This window comes from Cherax quadricarinatus, chromosome 37 (genome assembly GCF_038502225.1).
Source record: "Cherax quadricarinatus isolate ZL_2023a chromosome 37, ASM3850222v1, whole genome shotgun sequence".
In the NCBI taxonomy this organism is placed as follows: Eukaryota; Metazoa; Arthropoda; class Malacostraca; order Decapoda; family Parastacidae; genus Cherax; species Cherax quadricarinatus.
Window position 1 is genome coordinate 21,003,940 of NC_091328.1, and position 17,825 is coordinate 21,021,764.

General features: G+C 40.3%; 1 protein-coding gene across 2 annotated transcripts in view; it reads right to left on the reverse strand.

Moving 5' to 3' along the window:
* LOC128704014 (leukocyte elastase inhibitor A) overlaps window positions 1–15,511 on the reverse strand; it is a 29,819-nt gene extending 14,308 nt beyond the window's left edge. The window contains exons 1-3 of one of the 2 annotated variants that reach the window (XM_070091937.1): window positions 15,298–15,511; window positions 753–1,091; window positions 322–460 (exon numbers count right to left, since the gene is read on the reverse strand). In XM_070091937.1, the coding sequence (XP_069948038.1) occupies window positions 322–460; window positions 753–1,075 (462 nt within the window). In that variant the 5' untranslated portion in view covers window positions 1,076–1,091; window positions 15,298–15,511. The remainder of the gene's footprint in view (window positions 1–321; window positions 461–752; window positions 1,092–15,297) is intronic. The other variant, XM_070091936.1, reaches the window with a different exon arrangement.
* Window positions 15,512–17,825: the final 2,314 nt, after the last annotated feature.

Here is a 17,825-nt window from a genome sequence, read left to right on the forward strand (position 1 = left end):
AGAGAAAAAAAAATATTGAAAGAAATGTTTTATAAAACGAGATTAGAGGTGGGAAGGGATGAAAATAAAAAGGACAGGAGAAGTATAAATTGAGCATATATAGAGTTGACAAAGTGAATCACAATCAAGAAAAGATATTTGATCGACTCATATTGCATCGAATATTTTTTTTTTTTTGTTTATGAAGTAAAAAATTAAAGTCAAGAAACATAAGAAAAATTCTGTTATAAAACAAGCCAAGGAAATAGGTAAAAAAATTCTTCTTTGATGATTTTCAGTGGGTAAAAGCAAACAAATCATACTTTACTGAGCTTGACCGACCTTTGCGAAGTTGATATTCTGCACTTCGTTGGGAAGGACCTCCCGGATGCAGTCCCGAATCGAGAAGTTTTCGTTGACATAGACCTTGTTGGCAAAGTCCATCACATATTCACTGGAATTCTTCTGTCTCTCATCATCCCTGCACGTTTATGATGAACATAACGTTGAACATACTCATATGCAAATACACAGTCACAAATATCGAACACAGAAATGTAAAATCGCTTCATAAACATTGAAAAATAAAAGACACATAGATATAAACCCCAAGGGAAGTAAGTATCAAGAGGCTGGTGAATGATACTTGAATCAATCATAATTTTCTTTCATTTCACACTTCCCTGCGAATTTTGCATTTCCCCAAAAAAAGAATTTCAAAAGTTAAAGTGGTATGAATTCAGGTGTCAACTAATATGAGAGACTATACTCACAAGCGTTCTAGGGCCTTGTAGGTTGCCAGTGTGTTTGATGGGTCGCTCAAGCGCAGGACATCCTGTAATTGCTGACGGGTTTGTCCAGCCGACCCAAAGTAGGCCAGGAGGAGGGCGTTCCAGATGCTATAAGGGGAAAAGAAAAAGTTTCCCGTTGTGGTGGGCGGGTTGAACTCCTTCAGAAGATCCAAGCCGAAGGGGGTGATGTGCTCCAGGTCAGGGGTGAGGGACAGGGTCAGCTTGTCGTCGTTGGAGATACACTGAGGACTCGCCACATTCGCTAACGCCACCAGCAACACAACTGATAACGACAACTTGGCCATACTGTTGACAGGTCGACTGTAAAATTTTTGCACGTGACGTCACAGAGTAAGCGCCCGACATATTGTCGGTCTCACTTGAGTTATATATATAGATACAACAAAACAGTGTTTATTTGAAGCATATTACTGTATATTACATTACTACGACTAACAGATTGTATTGAATTTAATTGCGTATATGAATTATATTGATATATTAAAGGTTATTTTTATTGTGTACACAATCAACTTATTCTAAATCCTAAATCGATTTTTTTTATGTTAAGGTGTTAAGGTTTTAGTAAATTACTCAGGTGTACGTTAGTTAGGTCTGGCATGGCTAGGTTAAGCTGTCTAAAAATACAAAATATATACAATAACGCTAATAAAAACATTAACACTCCGGGGTAACTCAAAACAGGATTACGGAGGTCAGTGATATCATTAAGTAATTACAACAGTCATTTAATAAATGACACTTGAGTCTTACAGCGAGTCTCTACCCACTGCAATATGTAAATACAATCAAAATTTTTGGTTAATACTAAATACTGATCACGTACTAGGCTAGAATCCACTCAGATAACAAGATCATTAATCTAGCATGTGCGAATCATGAAAATAGTACCTAAATTTCAGACAGCATAGGAAAAAATAGTAGTCAATGAGTGGAACAGGTGCCTAGTATGGTTATTGAAGCTAAAACCTTCAGTAAGTTCAAATTTAGGTTTCATAAATACACGAGTGAGAGGGGTTGGATTTTAGTGGGACTTGCACCTGGGTTAGTAGGGTTATCAGAGCTTATTCCTTGGGTAGTATTGAAAATGGGTAGGGTACATATTTTTGTTAATGGCTTTCGGTTTTCGAAGGACCTGCCTAGTATGGACCAGTAGGCCTGCTGCACAGCCCTCCTTTCTTATTTTCTTATGTTAACAATGAAGTGATTGATCATTTGTATGAATTTATTTGGGCTTGTCTCTAAGTGGTTTGACGTCCGGACATTATAATACATTGTTCTAGTGTATGGCTCGTGTCTCTGTCCACTCCTTTTATATAATATTCGTTAGACATCATACACAGTAAACTGTTATAAACACTTAGCCTAGCTTTAGTCTAGCAGAAACAATGTCTTGAAGTCTGCTGATCTTACTTTTTTCTCCATAACCGATGATACTTGACGCTCATTATGATGAGAATTGGACCTGGTAAATCCTTTAGCCAAGGCTTTATCTAGTTCTCGGAGGCCCAGGTGAGTGAGAAGCAATTTTCTAGTTAATTAAATATCCCCGAAGAGGTACATTAAAGTGGTGTGATTTTTATCTTTTTCTTCCTTCAAACTTTCTTTTATAACTTGAGAAAGCCCCAACCGATTAGGTTTAAATTTTCAGTGCTGGTTTACTGTTCCAGAGAAAAGACTTTACACAAATATAAACTTGCACAGGATTCCTATCATTAAGGTGTATAAGCTATTCCATGCTTCCTGGAATGGATCCATTAACTTTCAAAAGCAATTCTGCTTAGATTCAAATATTAAAAAAGGTGTATCTTTTTTCCACGAATTTGAAGATTGTAATTCAAGTGTCAGTGAATATCTCTCAGTTATATGCGTAAAATAGTGCAAAGAATCCAATTAAATCAAATTCAATATACTTGGGTATACATCTTGTAGTTTCATTATTAATAGCTAATGTCCCTTACAGGTAAGACAGCACCTGATAAATGTTAGCGAGTAAAAGTGTAACTTTCCCAACACGGTAGCAATGTTTTTAAAAAGAACTTGAATTCATTGGCTTCTGTATGATAACTAATGGCCTCCCGCCTCCAGGGCTCAAGTCCGGGCTAACCGGTTTCCCTGAATCCCTTCACAAAATATTACCCTGCTCACACTCCAACAGCTCATCAGGTCCCAAAAACCATTCATCTCTATTCACTCCTATCTTTTATCCAGAACGCAATGCATGCATAGTTATTGGGCCGCATTATTCCCAGTTTGCCAATTTTAATAAATTATGATTTTGATTTCCTGGCCGGCTTCAAACGAAAAAAAACGATGCATTTGGCTCCTAAGATGATATCCTATAAATATAGACAGCGTGGGTGCAAATTTGTCGATTAACAAACATACTTAAAAAGATAAGAATTATTGGATAACTGGAGAAAGCCTCGTTTTTGGAGGGAGATGTGTCATTTTTGGATTATCCTATAAACTCTTTAATACACTAAAAGCCTAACTACCAAACCGAAAAATTAAGCATACTTTTAAAACATTACAAACCTACACCACATAACTTTTTCCTCAATTCCTTGTATCTGTTTAGGAGATATTATTTTTTTTTACCTATATTCTGCTAAAAATAATAAATATTAAGCAATTATGACTCGCGAAATCGTAATAACAGTATTGTAAACGAATCGGGGAACGGCTGGGATTTGAGCCCATGGGAAGTCCTAAAACTCACTGGCCAGCGCATACTGTTCCGTGATTTGAAATATTAAGCTAAATTTAAAACAATATACTTTTTAACAATGGTATGACCTGGTATATGGACGTTCATAGCCAAATAAATTGGTATAAACGGGAGAAAAGTCCCCCTAAAAATAGAAAAAAATATACACTTAACACTGATCTGTCTTAAGTTAACTCTACGGGAATTGCTGGCTGAGTATCGGTGATTGATTGCTTGGTATTATATTAAGTTATACATTCACATATATACCTGCAAACACAAATAGGCGAGTTCAAATAGGTGAGTACACATACATAAGCACATACATACGTGCATGGAGGCATGCACAGATACATATGCACGTATTCGTAGACAAATGCCTAAATATTCACAAGCATATGTATGCTTACATATACGTACATACACTAATACATATGCATACGTGTCCTAAAATATAAAACAAATATTGAATTTTAGTCATAATTTAAAACTAATCAATGATTTTTTAACATAAGTATGTTCTAACATGTGTCACATATAGCAGAATAACTTGTGAGTTTCATTAAGGTCTATACGGTGATTTCTGTGATGTTGATGTAAATGGGATTCCAACATCATCTCTTGAAAACCAGTCTTCAGGGCATGCGACGTATGTGGCTTATTTTTTGCGGTTCACGTGAGTGCCTCTGATCGGCTTCAAACTTTCGCCATTGGTATTTATTAATTAGAAGAAGGCTCAAATTGTCTTGTCTGTTTCCTGACAAACCTTACCTAACCTAACCAACACCACAACCACCACTTTTTTCCAATAGCTACTACCCTTCACTCCATCACCACCCCACCAGAACCACTACCGCATCTCACCATGGTTATCAGCATCTCTGCAACCACAGCGACAATCACCACTACCACAGCAACAACCATCACCACCATTACCAATATTCAAGTCGAGCACAACCTCAGTTGCTACCCGGCAAAAGAAAAAAAAACCTGTTTGACCACTTCAGCTTTCCCCTCCAGGCGAACCTGTCCTCCTCTGACCTCATGCCTGGGTGTTAAGAGAAGGAAAAGAAGGAGGTAGACGAAGAGGAGGAGGGGGGAAAAGAAGACGAAGGAGGAAGAGGAAAAGGAGGAGGAGAAAAAGGAGGAGGAGGAGGAGGAAAAGGAGGAGGAGGAGGAGGAGGAGGAGGAGGAGGGGGAGGAGAAGAAGTAGGAGGAGGAGGAAGACAGAGAGAGTGAGAGAGAGAGAGAGAGAGAGAGAGAGAGAGAGAGAGAGAGAGAGAGAGAGAGAGAGAGAGAGAGAGAGAGAGAGAGAAACAAATAATTCAAACTTGCATTTGTGGCATGAAGACGAGAGGAGAATGGAAACTGGAAATGTGTGACAGAATGAAAGGAAGAGAGATCGCGTAGGTCGCCAAACAGGTAAATGATCAGGCACAATGCCAGCCAGATTAAACAAGCAGGTAAAGAGCGACAAAGGAATACATTGAAGCTGAAGAGAAAACAAGCAGTGTTGTAGTAAAGAAAGTTAACAGAGTAACATGCAGACAGGATTCCACTAAGCAGGGTATAAGAAAGACAAGCAAGAAGATTAGGAGAAACAGAGTGAAAGGTAAATGGAAAGGAAGGAAAAGATGTGAGGAGAGAAGTAAACAGGTCCACAGGTACACTGTGGTAAGAGAGAGAGGCAAATATGCAGAAAGGTATCGCAGCACGCATGCCCAAAGGCGCCCCAAGAGCAGGTTTCTCAAGGACACACACATCCCCGATAGGTGAATAACTCACTCACAATGTTGAATACTCTATCATAAAATATTATGAGAGAAACTAACTGTTGGCATATTTCTAAGATCAGTGACTTGAATGTCTGTTGTCCTCGGGATAAAATATCTTGCCTAAGGGATTTTTTTTGCGTTAGGCAAATGATAGGTTCCGTAGTGCTGGGTCTGTACCTTCTCGGTATATCCCTCTCATATAATCACTACTGCAGTATATAATGCAACAGCATATATTTTTCACATATCCTCGTATTTATCTGTAGCAGCCATGATTATTTAACCACTGAATTTATATGTTCACAGCCGTAACTAATGTGTATTAGTTATATTTAAATTAAATTAATTTTTTTTACTACTTGAGGTCCTGCTTGAGGAAATTTCTTTACTGATATTATCTTTAAAACGTTTGCGGCGGTTTTGGTGACCAATCATTTGTTTTTGTCGTGAGATGAAGATGAAAATGTTGTAACATTGTCTTCTGCGTGTCTCACGACGATGACTACGAGGAACTCAGAGACAAATTACTACACGTGTCTTAATACCAGAAAATAAATTGGATCCTCTTAACTGGAATTATAGGCTCAAGAAAATTTTTGGCTAAAACTAAATTTTCACTTATTTCTGTTTCTTCCACCTTTCAAATATAACGATGACGGTGTTTAAATTATATTAGGCATACATTAGACTCTTACTGTAATGCGACGCATTTTAATTTTGTGAAATTCTCTGTATGTGCGCAAAGAAAGTGAATTACAACATGTTTACTTTTGTGAACAAGTGATTGTGGCTTTAAATCTAATAAACTAATCAATATGTTTGCAAGGTATACATGTGTATACCGGATTTTTTAAAACAGTTTGTGACAGAGCCAACTAGAGGAAATAACCTCCTTGACTTGTTTCTTGCCAGTAGGGAAACACTAATTAATAATCTTGAGGTTAATGATGAGCTTGGGGAAAGTGATCACAAATCACTCAGTTTTAATATATCATGGAATTCCCCTAATAATGACAATCAAGTCTCCGTCCCTGACTTTCGCTTGGCTGATTTCATAGGACTGAAAAATTACTTAGGTGGGCTGAACTGGAATGACCTGACTAAGGGTCAGGTAGGTGGTGATGGTTGCCGATATGATGCTTTCCAGGGCATAGTTCTAGCTGCTCAGTCAAATTATGTTCCAAATAGGGAAATCAGATCAAACAAAAATGATCCTAAATGGATGAACAATAGATTAAAATATCTGATTGGTCAAAAGAGAGGCATATATAGGCAAATCAAAAGAGGAGAGGGGCAATTAAGAAATCGATATATTCAGTTAAAGAGAGAAATAAAAAAGGGAATTAGAAAAGCAAAAAGAGATTATGAGGTTAAAGTTGCAAGAGAATCGAAGACTAACCCAAAAGGATTCTTTCAGGTATACAGAAGTAAGATCAGGGACAAGATAGGCCCACTCAAAAGTTCCTCGGGTCAGCTCACTGACAGTGATAAGGAAATGTGTAGAATTTTTAACACATACTTCCTCTCAGTTTTTACACAGGAGGATACCAGCGATATTCCAGTAATGATAAATTATGTAGAACAGGACGATAATAAACTGTGCACGATTAGGGTCACAAGTGACATGGTCCTTAGGTTTTAATTTATCTATTTGCCTAACAAATCCCCAGGCCCTGATGAACTGTATGCAAGGGTTCTAAAGGAATGTAAAGAGGAGCTTAGCACACTTTTGGCTAATCTTTTCAACATATCACTACAAACTGGCATGGTGCCAGATAAGTGGAAAATGGCAAATGTGATACCTATTTTCAAAGCAGGTGACAGGTCCTTAGCTTCGAACTATAGACCAATAAGCCTAACCTCCATAGTGGGAAAATTTATGGAATCAATAATTGCCGAGGCAGTTCGTAGCCACCTTGAAAAGCATAAATTAATCAACGAATGTCAGCATGGTTTTACAAAGGGGCGTTCCTGCCTTACGAATTTATTAACTTTTTTCACTAAGGTATTTGAGGAGGTAGATCATGGTAATGAATATGATATTGTGTATATGGACTTCAGTAAGGCTTTTGACAGGGTCCCACATCAGAGACTATTGAGGAAAATTAAGGCACATGGAATAGGAGGAGATATTTTTTCCTGGATAGAGGCATGGTTGACAAATAGGCAGCAGAGAGTTTGCATAAATGGGGAGAAATCAGAGTGGGGAAGCGTCACGAGCGGTGTTCCACAGGGGTCAGTGTTGGGTCCCCTGCTGTTCACAATCTACATAAACGACATAGATGAGGGCATAAAGAGCGACATCGGCAAGTTTGCCGATAACACCAAAATAGGCCGTCGAATTCATTCTGACGAGGACATTCGAGCACTCCAGGAAGATTTGAATAGACTGATGCAGTGGTCGGAGAAGTGGCAGATGCAGTTTAATATAGACAAATGCAAAGTTCTAAATGTTGGACAGGACAATAACCATGCCACATATAAACTAAATAATGTAGATCTTAATATTACGGATTGCGAAAAAGATTTAGGAGTTCTGGTTAGCAGTAATTTGAAACCAAGACAACAGTGCATAAGTGTTCGCAATAAAGCTAATAGAATCCTTGGCTTCATATCAAGAAGCATAAATAACAGGAGTCCTCAGGTTGTTCTTCAACTCTATACATCCTTGGTTAGGCCTCATTTAGATTATGCTGCACAGTTTTGGTCACCGTATTACAGAATGGATATAAATTCTCTGGAAAATGTACAAAGGAGGATGACAAAGTTGATCCCATGTATCAGAAACCTTCCCTATGAGGATAGAATAAGGGCCCTGAATCTGCACTCTCTAGAAAGACGTAGAATTAGGGGGATATGATTGAGGTGTATAAATGGAAGACAGGAATAAATAAAGGGGATGTAAATAGTGTGCTGAAAATATCTAGCCTAGACAGGACTCGCAGCAATGGTTTTAAGTTGGAAAAATTCAGATTCAGGAAGGATATAGGAAAGTACTGGTTTGGTAATAGAGTTGTGGATGAGTGGAACAAATTCCCGAGTACAGTTATAGAGGCCAGAACGTTGTGTAGCTTTAAAAATAGGTTGGATAAATACATGAGTGGGTATGGGTGGGTGTGAGTTGGACCTGATAGCTTGTGCTACCAGGTCGGTTGCCGTGTTCCTCCCTTAAGTCAATGTGACCTGACCTGACTAGGTTGGGTGCATTGGCTTAAGCCGGTAGGAGACTTGGACCTGCCTCGCATGGGCCAGTAGGCCTTCTGCAGTGTTCCTTCGTTCTTATGTTCTTATGGTCTTCTTATTTCCAAATGTATTGCGAAGATTGCCACTGCGAATTATGCTACTCAAGTTTAAGTGATGTTTGAATTTGACGCATTAAGTTCAACAATTAATCTTACATAATTACCATATTTAAAGTATTTTTTAGTTATCATAATTTAACTTTAAAGTTATTTGAACACTGTAGTTCCTCCATTAAAGTGCCAATATTTACAAAACATTTGGGGGTTAGGTAGGTTCAGAAAATCAGTTGACAATTATAAGTCACATCACATTTTCAGGATGCTCCTCTCGTCGCTTCATCCCAGGACTTTGATAAGCTACAGTGATGCTGGTCTAGGCCTTTGTTAATAATATTTTGACTATCGTAATAATTAACCAACATAAATCCTTAAAATCAGTGCAAATTTAAATAGTTTTTAATACAGCTGCCTTTTTTTTATCCTCAAAGGTAGGGAAGGATAACATAAGATTTGTTCGGATATTTAAGCCTCTTTAGAGGCCTAACATCCGAACTTCCTCTTTAGAGGCGTCACCGAGGACTATTTTGTTTCCATTGGGGTCCTTTAATCTTGCCCTACAGGATGCGAGTCACAACAGTCGACTAACACCCAGGTCCGTACTTACTGCTGGGTGAACAGGGACAGCAGCTGTATGGAAACATGTCCAACGTTTCCACCCATGCCGGGAATTGAATCACGGACACTCAGTGTGTGCGCGAGTGCATTGCCAACCGAGCCACAGGACACTAGGTAGGGTAACCCATTAAGGATGGGGGCCAAACAGGAATCAGTGCACGGTGATCTAAAGAGGCAGGTTGACCCATCGAGGATGACCTACCCTTCCTAACATCAAAGGCAGATATATACACCTACTCAACCTGACTTGCTCTATTCGTTCTACATCGCCAAGCCATCTGAACAAGTCTGCTTCCGCTCTTGTGAATTAATGCCTCAGTACCACCACTACACTGTCTTTTATTTTTTCAACTCTTTAGCTTCTATATAATTGATCTCAGAGTTGACATTTCCACGGTCGCCAGTCTTCTCATTGCTGCAACATTCATTTATCATACATCAGGCTAAAACTATGGCATCGGCACTGCTAAACTCTGGCACTGTTGCCCATCTAAATTTTTTTCGACACTTCACAGATTCATTATCTTTCCTGTTACATTCTTTCCCTCATCTATTCTGTGATTTAAATTTTGTAGTACGATATGCTGACTTGTATACTTTCTCCGTACTTTTAATTTCCAATCCAAAGTCCAAGCTTTCTTTGACTACGTATTGTTTATAATGTTCTGTCATTATAAACAACATGCGTTTCAGTTTCCACCTTTTATAACATAAAATTCACTTATTTTAAAATCTCATTTACAAAGCTATTAAATTACCCCATTGGCATCCCACATTCCAGTTAAGATATACTTTTACTAGAAAAATACACGGTCTCACCTACAATACAATTACTTCAGGCTTCCTCTATTCATGAAAACTTTTTAACAGTGTTCAGCAACTTACCACCTATTTCATACATTTGCAACACCAACCGCAACGCTCCATTGTCATCCCCACCACGATCTATCTTTTCAAAATTAAGAAATCAATTAATCAGTTGCTTTTCATTATCTAAATACTGTTCATTATTTGTGCTTCCTTGCAAACACTTGAGCTGCACTACGTCTCATTCCTTTCCTGTATTTAACTTAACCTTCTGCAGTTATACGTCCTGTAGCTGAGTGGTTGAAGGCCTCACGTTAGCAGCTAAGCCACATTCGTGAAAAGCTACCAAAGGGGTTTGAATTCTGTTATCTGTGATATTTCTTTGTATATACTTTTGCTTGTGTTTGCGAGGTACATTAAGTATTTTTATCACTATGGAAGTTAAAGCACATAAAGAGAACGGATGAAAGGTAAAGTTATAAAACTTTATGTTTAATGTCAACTTTAATAATAATGGTACTCCACGTCTAAAAGAAGTCATTTGTAGGTTAGTTAATTCCTTATGTTTGAAGAGAGTCGACTTCTCGAGACACATTTTAAATCCATCTTTACACTGTTGTTAGGTAAGACACATATGCAACAGTTAGACAACTTTATTCCGAAACGTTTCGCCTACACAGTAGGCTTCTTCAGTCGAATACAGAAAGTAGGCAGGAACAGTAGAGATGTGAAGACGATGTAATCAGTCCATCACCCTTAAAGTCGTAGAATTTGAGGTTGTCAGTCCCTCGGCCTGGAGAAGTTCAGTTCCATAGTCAGGAACTATCTGAAGATCAAGCGACAGTGCGGAGACTTAAATACTGTCGGAAGGAGAGGTGCAGGGTAGTAGTAGTAGTAGTAGTAGTAGTAGTAGTAGTAGTAGTGATAGGCCACTGAGAGGTCATGTCCCTCTCAGATCCAACACTTCTCACTTGAAAAGCTTGTCCAAGGTGTTTTCTGTGTAGGCGAAACGTTTCGGAATAAAGTTGTCTAACTGTTGCATATGTGTCTTACCTAACAACCTGTCGGTTTTGTATACCATTTTGATGTTCATCTTGTCAGACACTGCAACACGTGACATCTTGGTACAGAAAACACCTTGGACAAGCTTTTCAAGTGAGAAGTGTTGGATCTGAGAGGGACATGACCTCTCAGTGGCCTCTCACTACTACTACTACTACTACTACTGAACATTAAAATGGTATAAAATACCGACAGATTGTTAGGTAAGACACATATGCAACAGTCAGGTATCTTTATTTCGAAACGTTTCGCCTACACAGTAGGCTTCTTCAGTCGAGTACAGAAAAGTTGATAGAAGCAGAAGATACTTGAAGACGATGTAATCAGTCCATCACCCTTAAAGTTTTGAGGTGGTCAGTCCCTCAGTCTGGAGAAGAGCATTGTTCCGTTGTCTGAAACAATATGAAGTTGAAGTGACAGGATGGAGCCTTTATATAGTGTCAGGAGGTGAGACGGAGGTTGGTTTGGGAGGGCAGGTCCCTCTCAAACCCAGCCGTTCTCACTAGTAGAGGTCGAATTGCTTCTATCAACTTTTCTGTACTCGACTGAAGAAGCCTACTGTGTAGGCGAAACGTTTCGAAATAAAGATACCTGACTGTTGCATATGTGTCTTACCTAACAATCTGTCGGTATTTTATACCATTTTAATGTTCATTCTGTCAGACACTGCAACACAAGGGTATCTTGGTACAGACCATCAATTCGACCTCTACTAGTGAGAACGGCTGGGTTTGAGAGGGACCTGCCCTCCCAAACCAACCTCCGTCTCACCTCCTGGCACTATATAAAGGCTCCATCCTGTCACTTCAACTTCATATTGTTTCAGACAACGGAACAATGCTCTTCTCCAGACTGAGGGACTGACCACCTCAAAACTTTAAGGGTGATGGACTGATTACATCGTCTTCAAGTATCTTCTGCTTCTATCAACTTTTCTGTACTCGACTGAAGAAGCCTACTGTGTAGGCGAAACGTTTCGAAATAAAGATACCTGACTGTTGCATATGTGTCTTACCTAACACTACTACTACTACTACCCTGCACCTCTCCTTCCGACAGTATTTAAGTCTCCGCACTGTCGCTTGATCTTCAGATAGTTCCTGACTATGGAACTGAACTTCTCCAGGCCGAGGGACTGACAACCTCAAATTCTACGACTTTAAGGGTGATGGACTGATTACATCGTCTTCACATCTCTACTGTTCCTGCCTACTTTCTGTATTCGACTGAAGAAGCCTACTGTGTAGGCGAAACGTTTCGGAATAAAGTTGTCTAACTGTTGCATGTGTGTCTTACCTAACAACCTGTCGGTTTTGTATACCATTTTGATGTCTATCTTTATACTAATATCGAATATATTCAAGTGCTTGAGAATAAGAGACTTAAACTCACCCATTTCAAGGTGTGTACACACTGAGCGAGACACCTCACGGCGTGTGTACAGAGATACGCACAACACTCAGGAGACCTGAGACTCAGGAGGCCTGGTCTCAGACCGGGCCGCGGGGGCGTTGACCCCCGGAACTCTCTCCAGGTAAACTCCAGGTATAACGCCCTATAATTTCATTTGTAGTTAACTGGTTAGATTTAAAAGTTAACCACTTCAAAGGAGGGGCCTGGATATTACTGAAGGGCTCTTGGTCATAAGAATTCGAACTGTCCTCTTTTTTTTTTCTTTGAACTTGATTATCTCTTGGAAATATAAACACAAATGCAGTATAATGTGATCCTTTATTGACAACGTTTCACCCACACAGTGGGCTTTTTCAAGTCACACACGGATCTACCTGGGGTTGGAAGGTACGAGAGTATTTATAGTCATGTTCAGAATGTTGAGGTCAGGTGGAGAATGCTGCATCTGATGATCTACCGGGTGGAGTTATAGAGTCTTGGGTAGCTTGGCAGGGGTATTGGACAAGTTGTAGACCTTCTGCAGTGTTCTATGTTCTTATGTGGGATAGCGATGAAAAAGTTTCTTGGCGAGTGGTTCAGCTATGTTATAGAAGCCATTGTTCTGGTTGAAATTGTTGGTTATAGAGATAAGCGATGATTCCAGGATTCTTCTGTATTGAGTGTTGTCTTCTGTGGCTATAAATCTTGAGTTTCTGTAGTTAATTAAATGGTTGTGTGAATTGCGATGTTGTACACAGGCATTCCTTGTATCGTCAGTCCTGCTTGCATATTGGTGTTCTGAAATGCGTGTTTGGAGGTCTCTTGATGTTTCGCCCACATATAATTTGTTGCAGTCATTACAAGGGATTATGTATACCCCTGCAGAGGATGGAGGCTTGTCCTGTCTACTACTGGTGATGTCCTTGATGGTCGTGGTTGTGGAGGTAGATACTTGGAATGATGTTTTGGTAAAGATGTTGGAAACATGTTTGGCAATGGAGTTGGTGGGGAGGACTATGTATCTCTATTTTCTAAACTCCACTATCCTCGTCACTTCATCAGAGACTGCAGACGGCGGGCATTAAACATCTTCAACACACCCAGAGAAGACACTGCCGAGAAGAGATACATAGTCCTCCCCACCAACTCCATTGCCAAACATGTTTCCAACATCTTTACCAAAACCACGACCATCAAGGACATCACCAGCAGTAGACAGGACAAGCCTCCATCCTCTGCAGGGGTATACATAATCCCTTGTAATGACTGCAACAAATTATATGTGGGCGAAACATCAAGAGACCTCCAAACACGCATTTCAGAACACCAATATGCAAGCAGGACTGACGATACAAGGAATGCCTGTGTACAACATCGCAATTCACACAACCATTTAATTATCTACAGAAACTCAAGATTTATAGCCACAGAAGACAACACTCAATACAGAAGAATCCTGGAATCATCGTTTATCTCTATAACCAACAATTTCAACCAGAACAATGGCTTCTATAACATAGCTGAACCACTCGCCAAGAAACTTCTTCATCGCTATCCCACATAAGAACATAGAACACTGCAGAAGGTCTACAACTTGTCCAATGCCCCTGCCAAGCTACCCAAGACTCTATAACCCCACCCGGTAGATCATCAGATGCAACATTCTGAACATGACTATAAATACTCTCGTACCTTCCAACCCCAGGTAGATCCGTGTGTGACTTGAAAAAGCCCACTGTGTGGGTGAAACGTTGTCAATAAAGGATCACATTATACTGCATTTGTGTTTATATTTCCATTGTGTCGGTATTTTATACCATTTATTTCCATTGATTATCTCTTATTCACAAGGCGATGTATGACCCCAAGAAATAAAGTTAGTGAAGAGAGTGAAGGGAATACACTGATAGATGTTAATGGAAGAGCACGAAGGACATTGAACGGCAAGAATGAAGGGACTGAAGAACACTGAATAACAACAGTGGAAGGGAAGGAGGTTGTAGAGAGATCCAGATCACTGATATATCCTGTGCTTTAGCGTAGATTTTGTCAGTGAGGTCTGAGGAAGGTATGTTCTCTCCCCGCCTTCTTCCCTCGCATCTGCGCATTAAGAATGACAGTTGTGTTATATGTCAGCGTAAAGGTGACTAAGCCATTGGTGGTGTAAGTAAAAACTGACGGTCACAAGGTTACGTGTACGTAAGTCATTGGCCTACGCAAGGTTGAATGAATGTTACGAAGACACTGGCGTACACAAGGTTGTGTGTAAGGTGTAACTGGTGTATGTGAGGTTCAGTGTATCTAATGAATAAACTGACGTATACAATTCTGAGTGTATGTAAAGACAGTGACAGTCACAAGTTTGAGAACATGTCTAGAAGACACTGACATAAAGAAAGTCGAGTATATGATACTGATGTACACAAGGATGAGTGTACGACAGTGACATACACAAGGGTATATGTAAGCAAGGTAATGACGTACACATTCCCTACAGAAAGAAAAAAATGATTTGCTGATATTTTTTTCGTGGGAATTTTTCTTTTAAGATAATCTGAAATAAAATAGGTTTTATACTAAGCGGGAAGGAGTGCACAAACAGTGTTGTTACCTTCAAAAATGGTTGAAAATTGTGTTATTTGAAAGAGAAGGTTAATTTCTGGAATTTAAAAGCAAGAAACTGTACAACAAGTGTGTTTCCCAGTGTGGAAGAGCAATTAGCTTTCACTAATGGAAGCGATTTTTTAATGCAGAAACAAGAAGATAAATCTAGGGAAATCCTGTATTTGGCAAATGCAACTCCTCTACAACTATAAGTTTATTGGGAAATCAAAATAGATTACCTGTCAAGCGTTGCAGTCTGGTCTTGTGACGGAGAGAGACACAAGAGAAACACAACACTGGCAGCACTAGTGAAGGTGCTGAGGCGGCGACCAGGTGAGCTGAGACAGGAACCCACTATGTCCTCTCTTATGTACCCTCTTGTAACTCCTCCCACAGGACTCCTAAACACAGGACTGATTCCACTGCCATATACTCCTCCTCCTAATTCAGACTTCTGTCACGCAAGACTTTCCCCTCTGTTTCCGAACTGTATTCTTCCACGGACTCCTTCAACCCCCGAGTTCTCCCATACAAGATAACTTTAAACAGAATTAATCCCACGCAGGGATTCCTCCACCCCTGATTCTTCCTATTAAGGACTCCTCCCACCCCTGAGTTCTCTCACTTCTGACTCCTCCCACCCCTGAGTTCTCCCACTTCTGACTCCTCCCACCCCTGAGTTCTCCCACTTCTGGCTCCTCCCACCCCTGAGTTCTCTCACTTCTGGCTCCTCCCACTTCCGATTCCTCCCACCCATATGTCCTCCCACTTCTGACTCCTCCCACTCCTGACTCCTCCTACCCATATGTCCTCCCACCCCTGAGTTCTCCCACTTCTGACTACTCCCACCCCTGAGTCCTCCCACTTCTGACTACTCCCATCCCTGAGTTCTCCCACTTCTGACTCCTCCCACCCCTGAGTTCTCCCATGCTTACCTGGAGAATACCTGGAGAGGGTTTCGGGGGTTAACGCTCCCGCGGCCAGGTCTGAGACCAGGCCTGGTGGTGGATTGGGGTTTGTTCAACCAGGCTGTTACTGTTGGCCGCAGGTAAACCGAAGTACGAACCACAGCCCGGCTAATTAGGTACTGACTTGAGGTGCTTGTCCAGCGCCTTCTTGAAGACAGCCAGGGGTGTATTGGAAATCCCCCTTATGTATACTGGGAGGCAGCTGAACAGTCTTGGGCCCCCGACACTGACTGTGTTGTCTTTTAGTGTACTCGTGACGACCCTGCTTTCAATGGGGAAATGTTCCATCTCATGACGAGTCTTTTGGTTTCGTAGGGAGTGATTTTCGTGTGTAGGTTTGGTACCAATCCCTCTAGGATTTTCTGTGTATATTATGATATATCTTTCTCGCCTGTGTTCCAGGGAATACAGATCAAGGGTCTTCAACCGTTCCCAGTAATTTAGGTGTTTTATTGTACTTATGTGTGTCGTGAAAATTCTCTGTACATACTCCAGGTCAGCAATTTCGCCTGCTTTGAAGGGGGCAGTTAGTGTACAGCAATATTCCAGCCTACAGAGAGCAAGCGATTTGAAGAGAATCATAGGCTTCGCATTCCTAGTTTGAAGGTTCTTATAATCCATCCTATCATATTCTTGCAGATGGGGTAGATTCATAGTTGAGATTCTCTGACATTATCATTCCCAAGTCCTTCACATCAGAATTTGTTTTATACTCTTATAAAGTTTTAATTTCCTCAAGTTTTCTATATCTGAGTAGTTGAAATTTCTCTTCATTTAACTTCACATTGTTTTCTGCGGCCCATTTAAAGATTTGGTTGATGTCCGCTTGGAGTCTTGCGGTGTCTTTGATGGAGGTCACTGTCATGGCAATTTGGGTGTCATCCGCAAAGGAAGACTCGGAGCTATGGCTTACATCTCTGTCAGATATATGTATTAAGACAGAGCGCCTACCACCCTTGAATCCTCCCATAATTTCTCCCCATTCCTGGTGTTATGGGTTTTCTTTATTGCCATTGCTATACTTTTGTAACCCATTATGCCGATTGTTAGGCACTTGGAGTACATAATTGTTTAAAAACCTCGATAATCTTCTAAGCATTTATGTTATCTCATATTGTACATAATAATGAATAGTAATATGACGATATGTTAACATGTTGAAAAGTAATAGGAAGGTGAATGTGCTTCCATTCCGGTGCAACTGCCTGGGCTCGACCGCTACTCTCTTCGTACAGTCACTCCTGGACTTGCAACACTGCTTCTGTCATAAAGATTATAAATATTATAAGCATGGGGAGCGCTAAACCCGTAGCATTATACAGCTCACGTAAGAGGGGGGAGGGGGGGATGGAAGGTATTCAGACTCAATTCAGGGAACTGGAGCACAAATCTAATTCCTTAGATCAAGAGCCCATCACCACCGTCAAGGTACCTTCCTTGAGGGGTCTGTCAGTAAGAAGGAAAGATGTCTCTGCCTCTGACCTTCATTCAGATCTTGGTGGTTGTCCCACCATTTCCCAGACTGACAGTGGTCTGTTGTGGACTGCTACACTGGTTGGACGTCCTGGGCAAATGCTGTCCTCTCCATCAAACACAGACATACACATTATGTCTGTGCTTGACGGAGAGGGTAGTATTGTGTTGCACTTAATGATTTGTGTGTTGTGTTTGCACACTGGTATTTTGTGTTGATTTGTTCGCACCATTATTCTTGATTGGACTTTATATTTACATCTTGAAGCTGTTCAGAAGTGGCATAGTCAAGTTATTGTACAACAAAATATTACCCCATTTGGCTA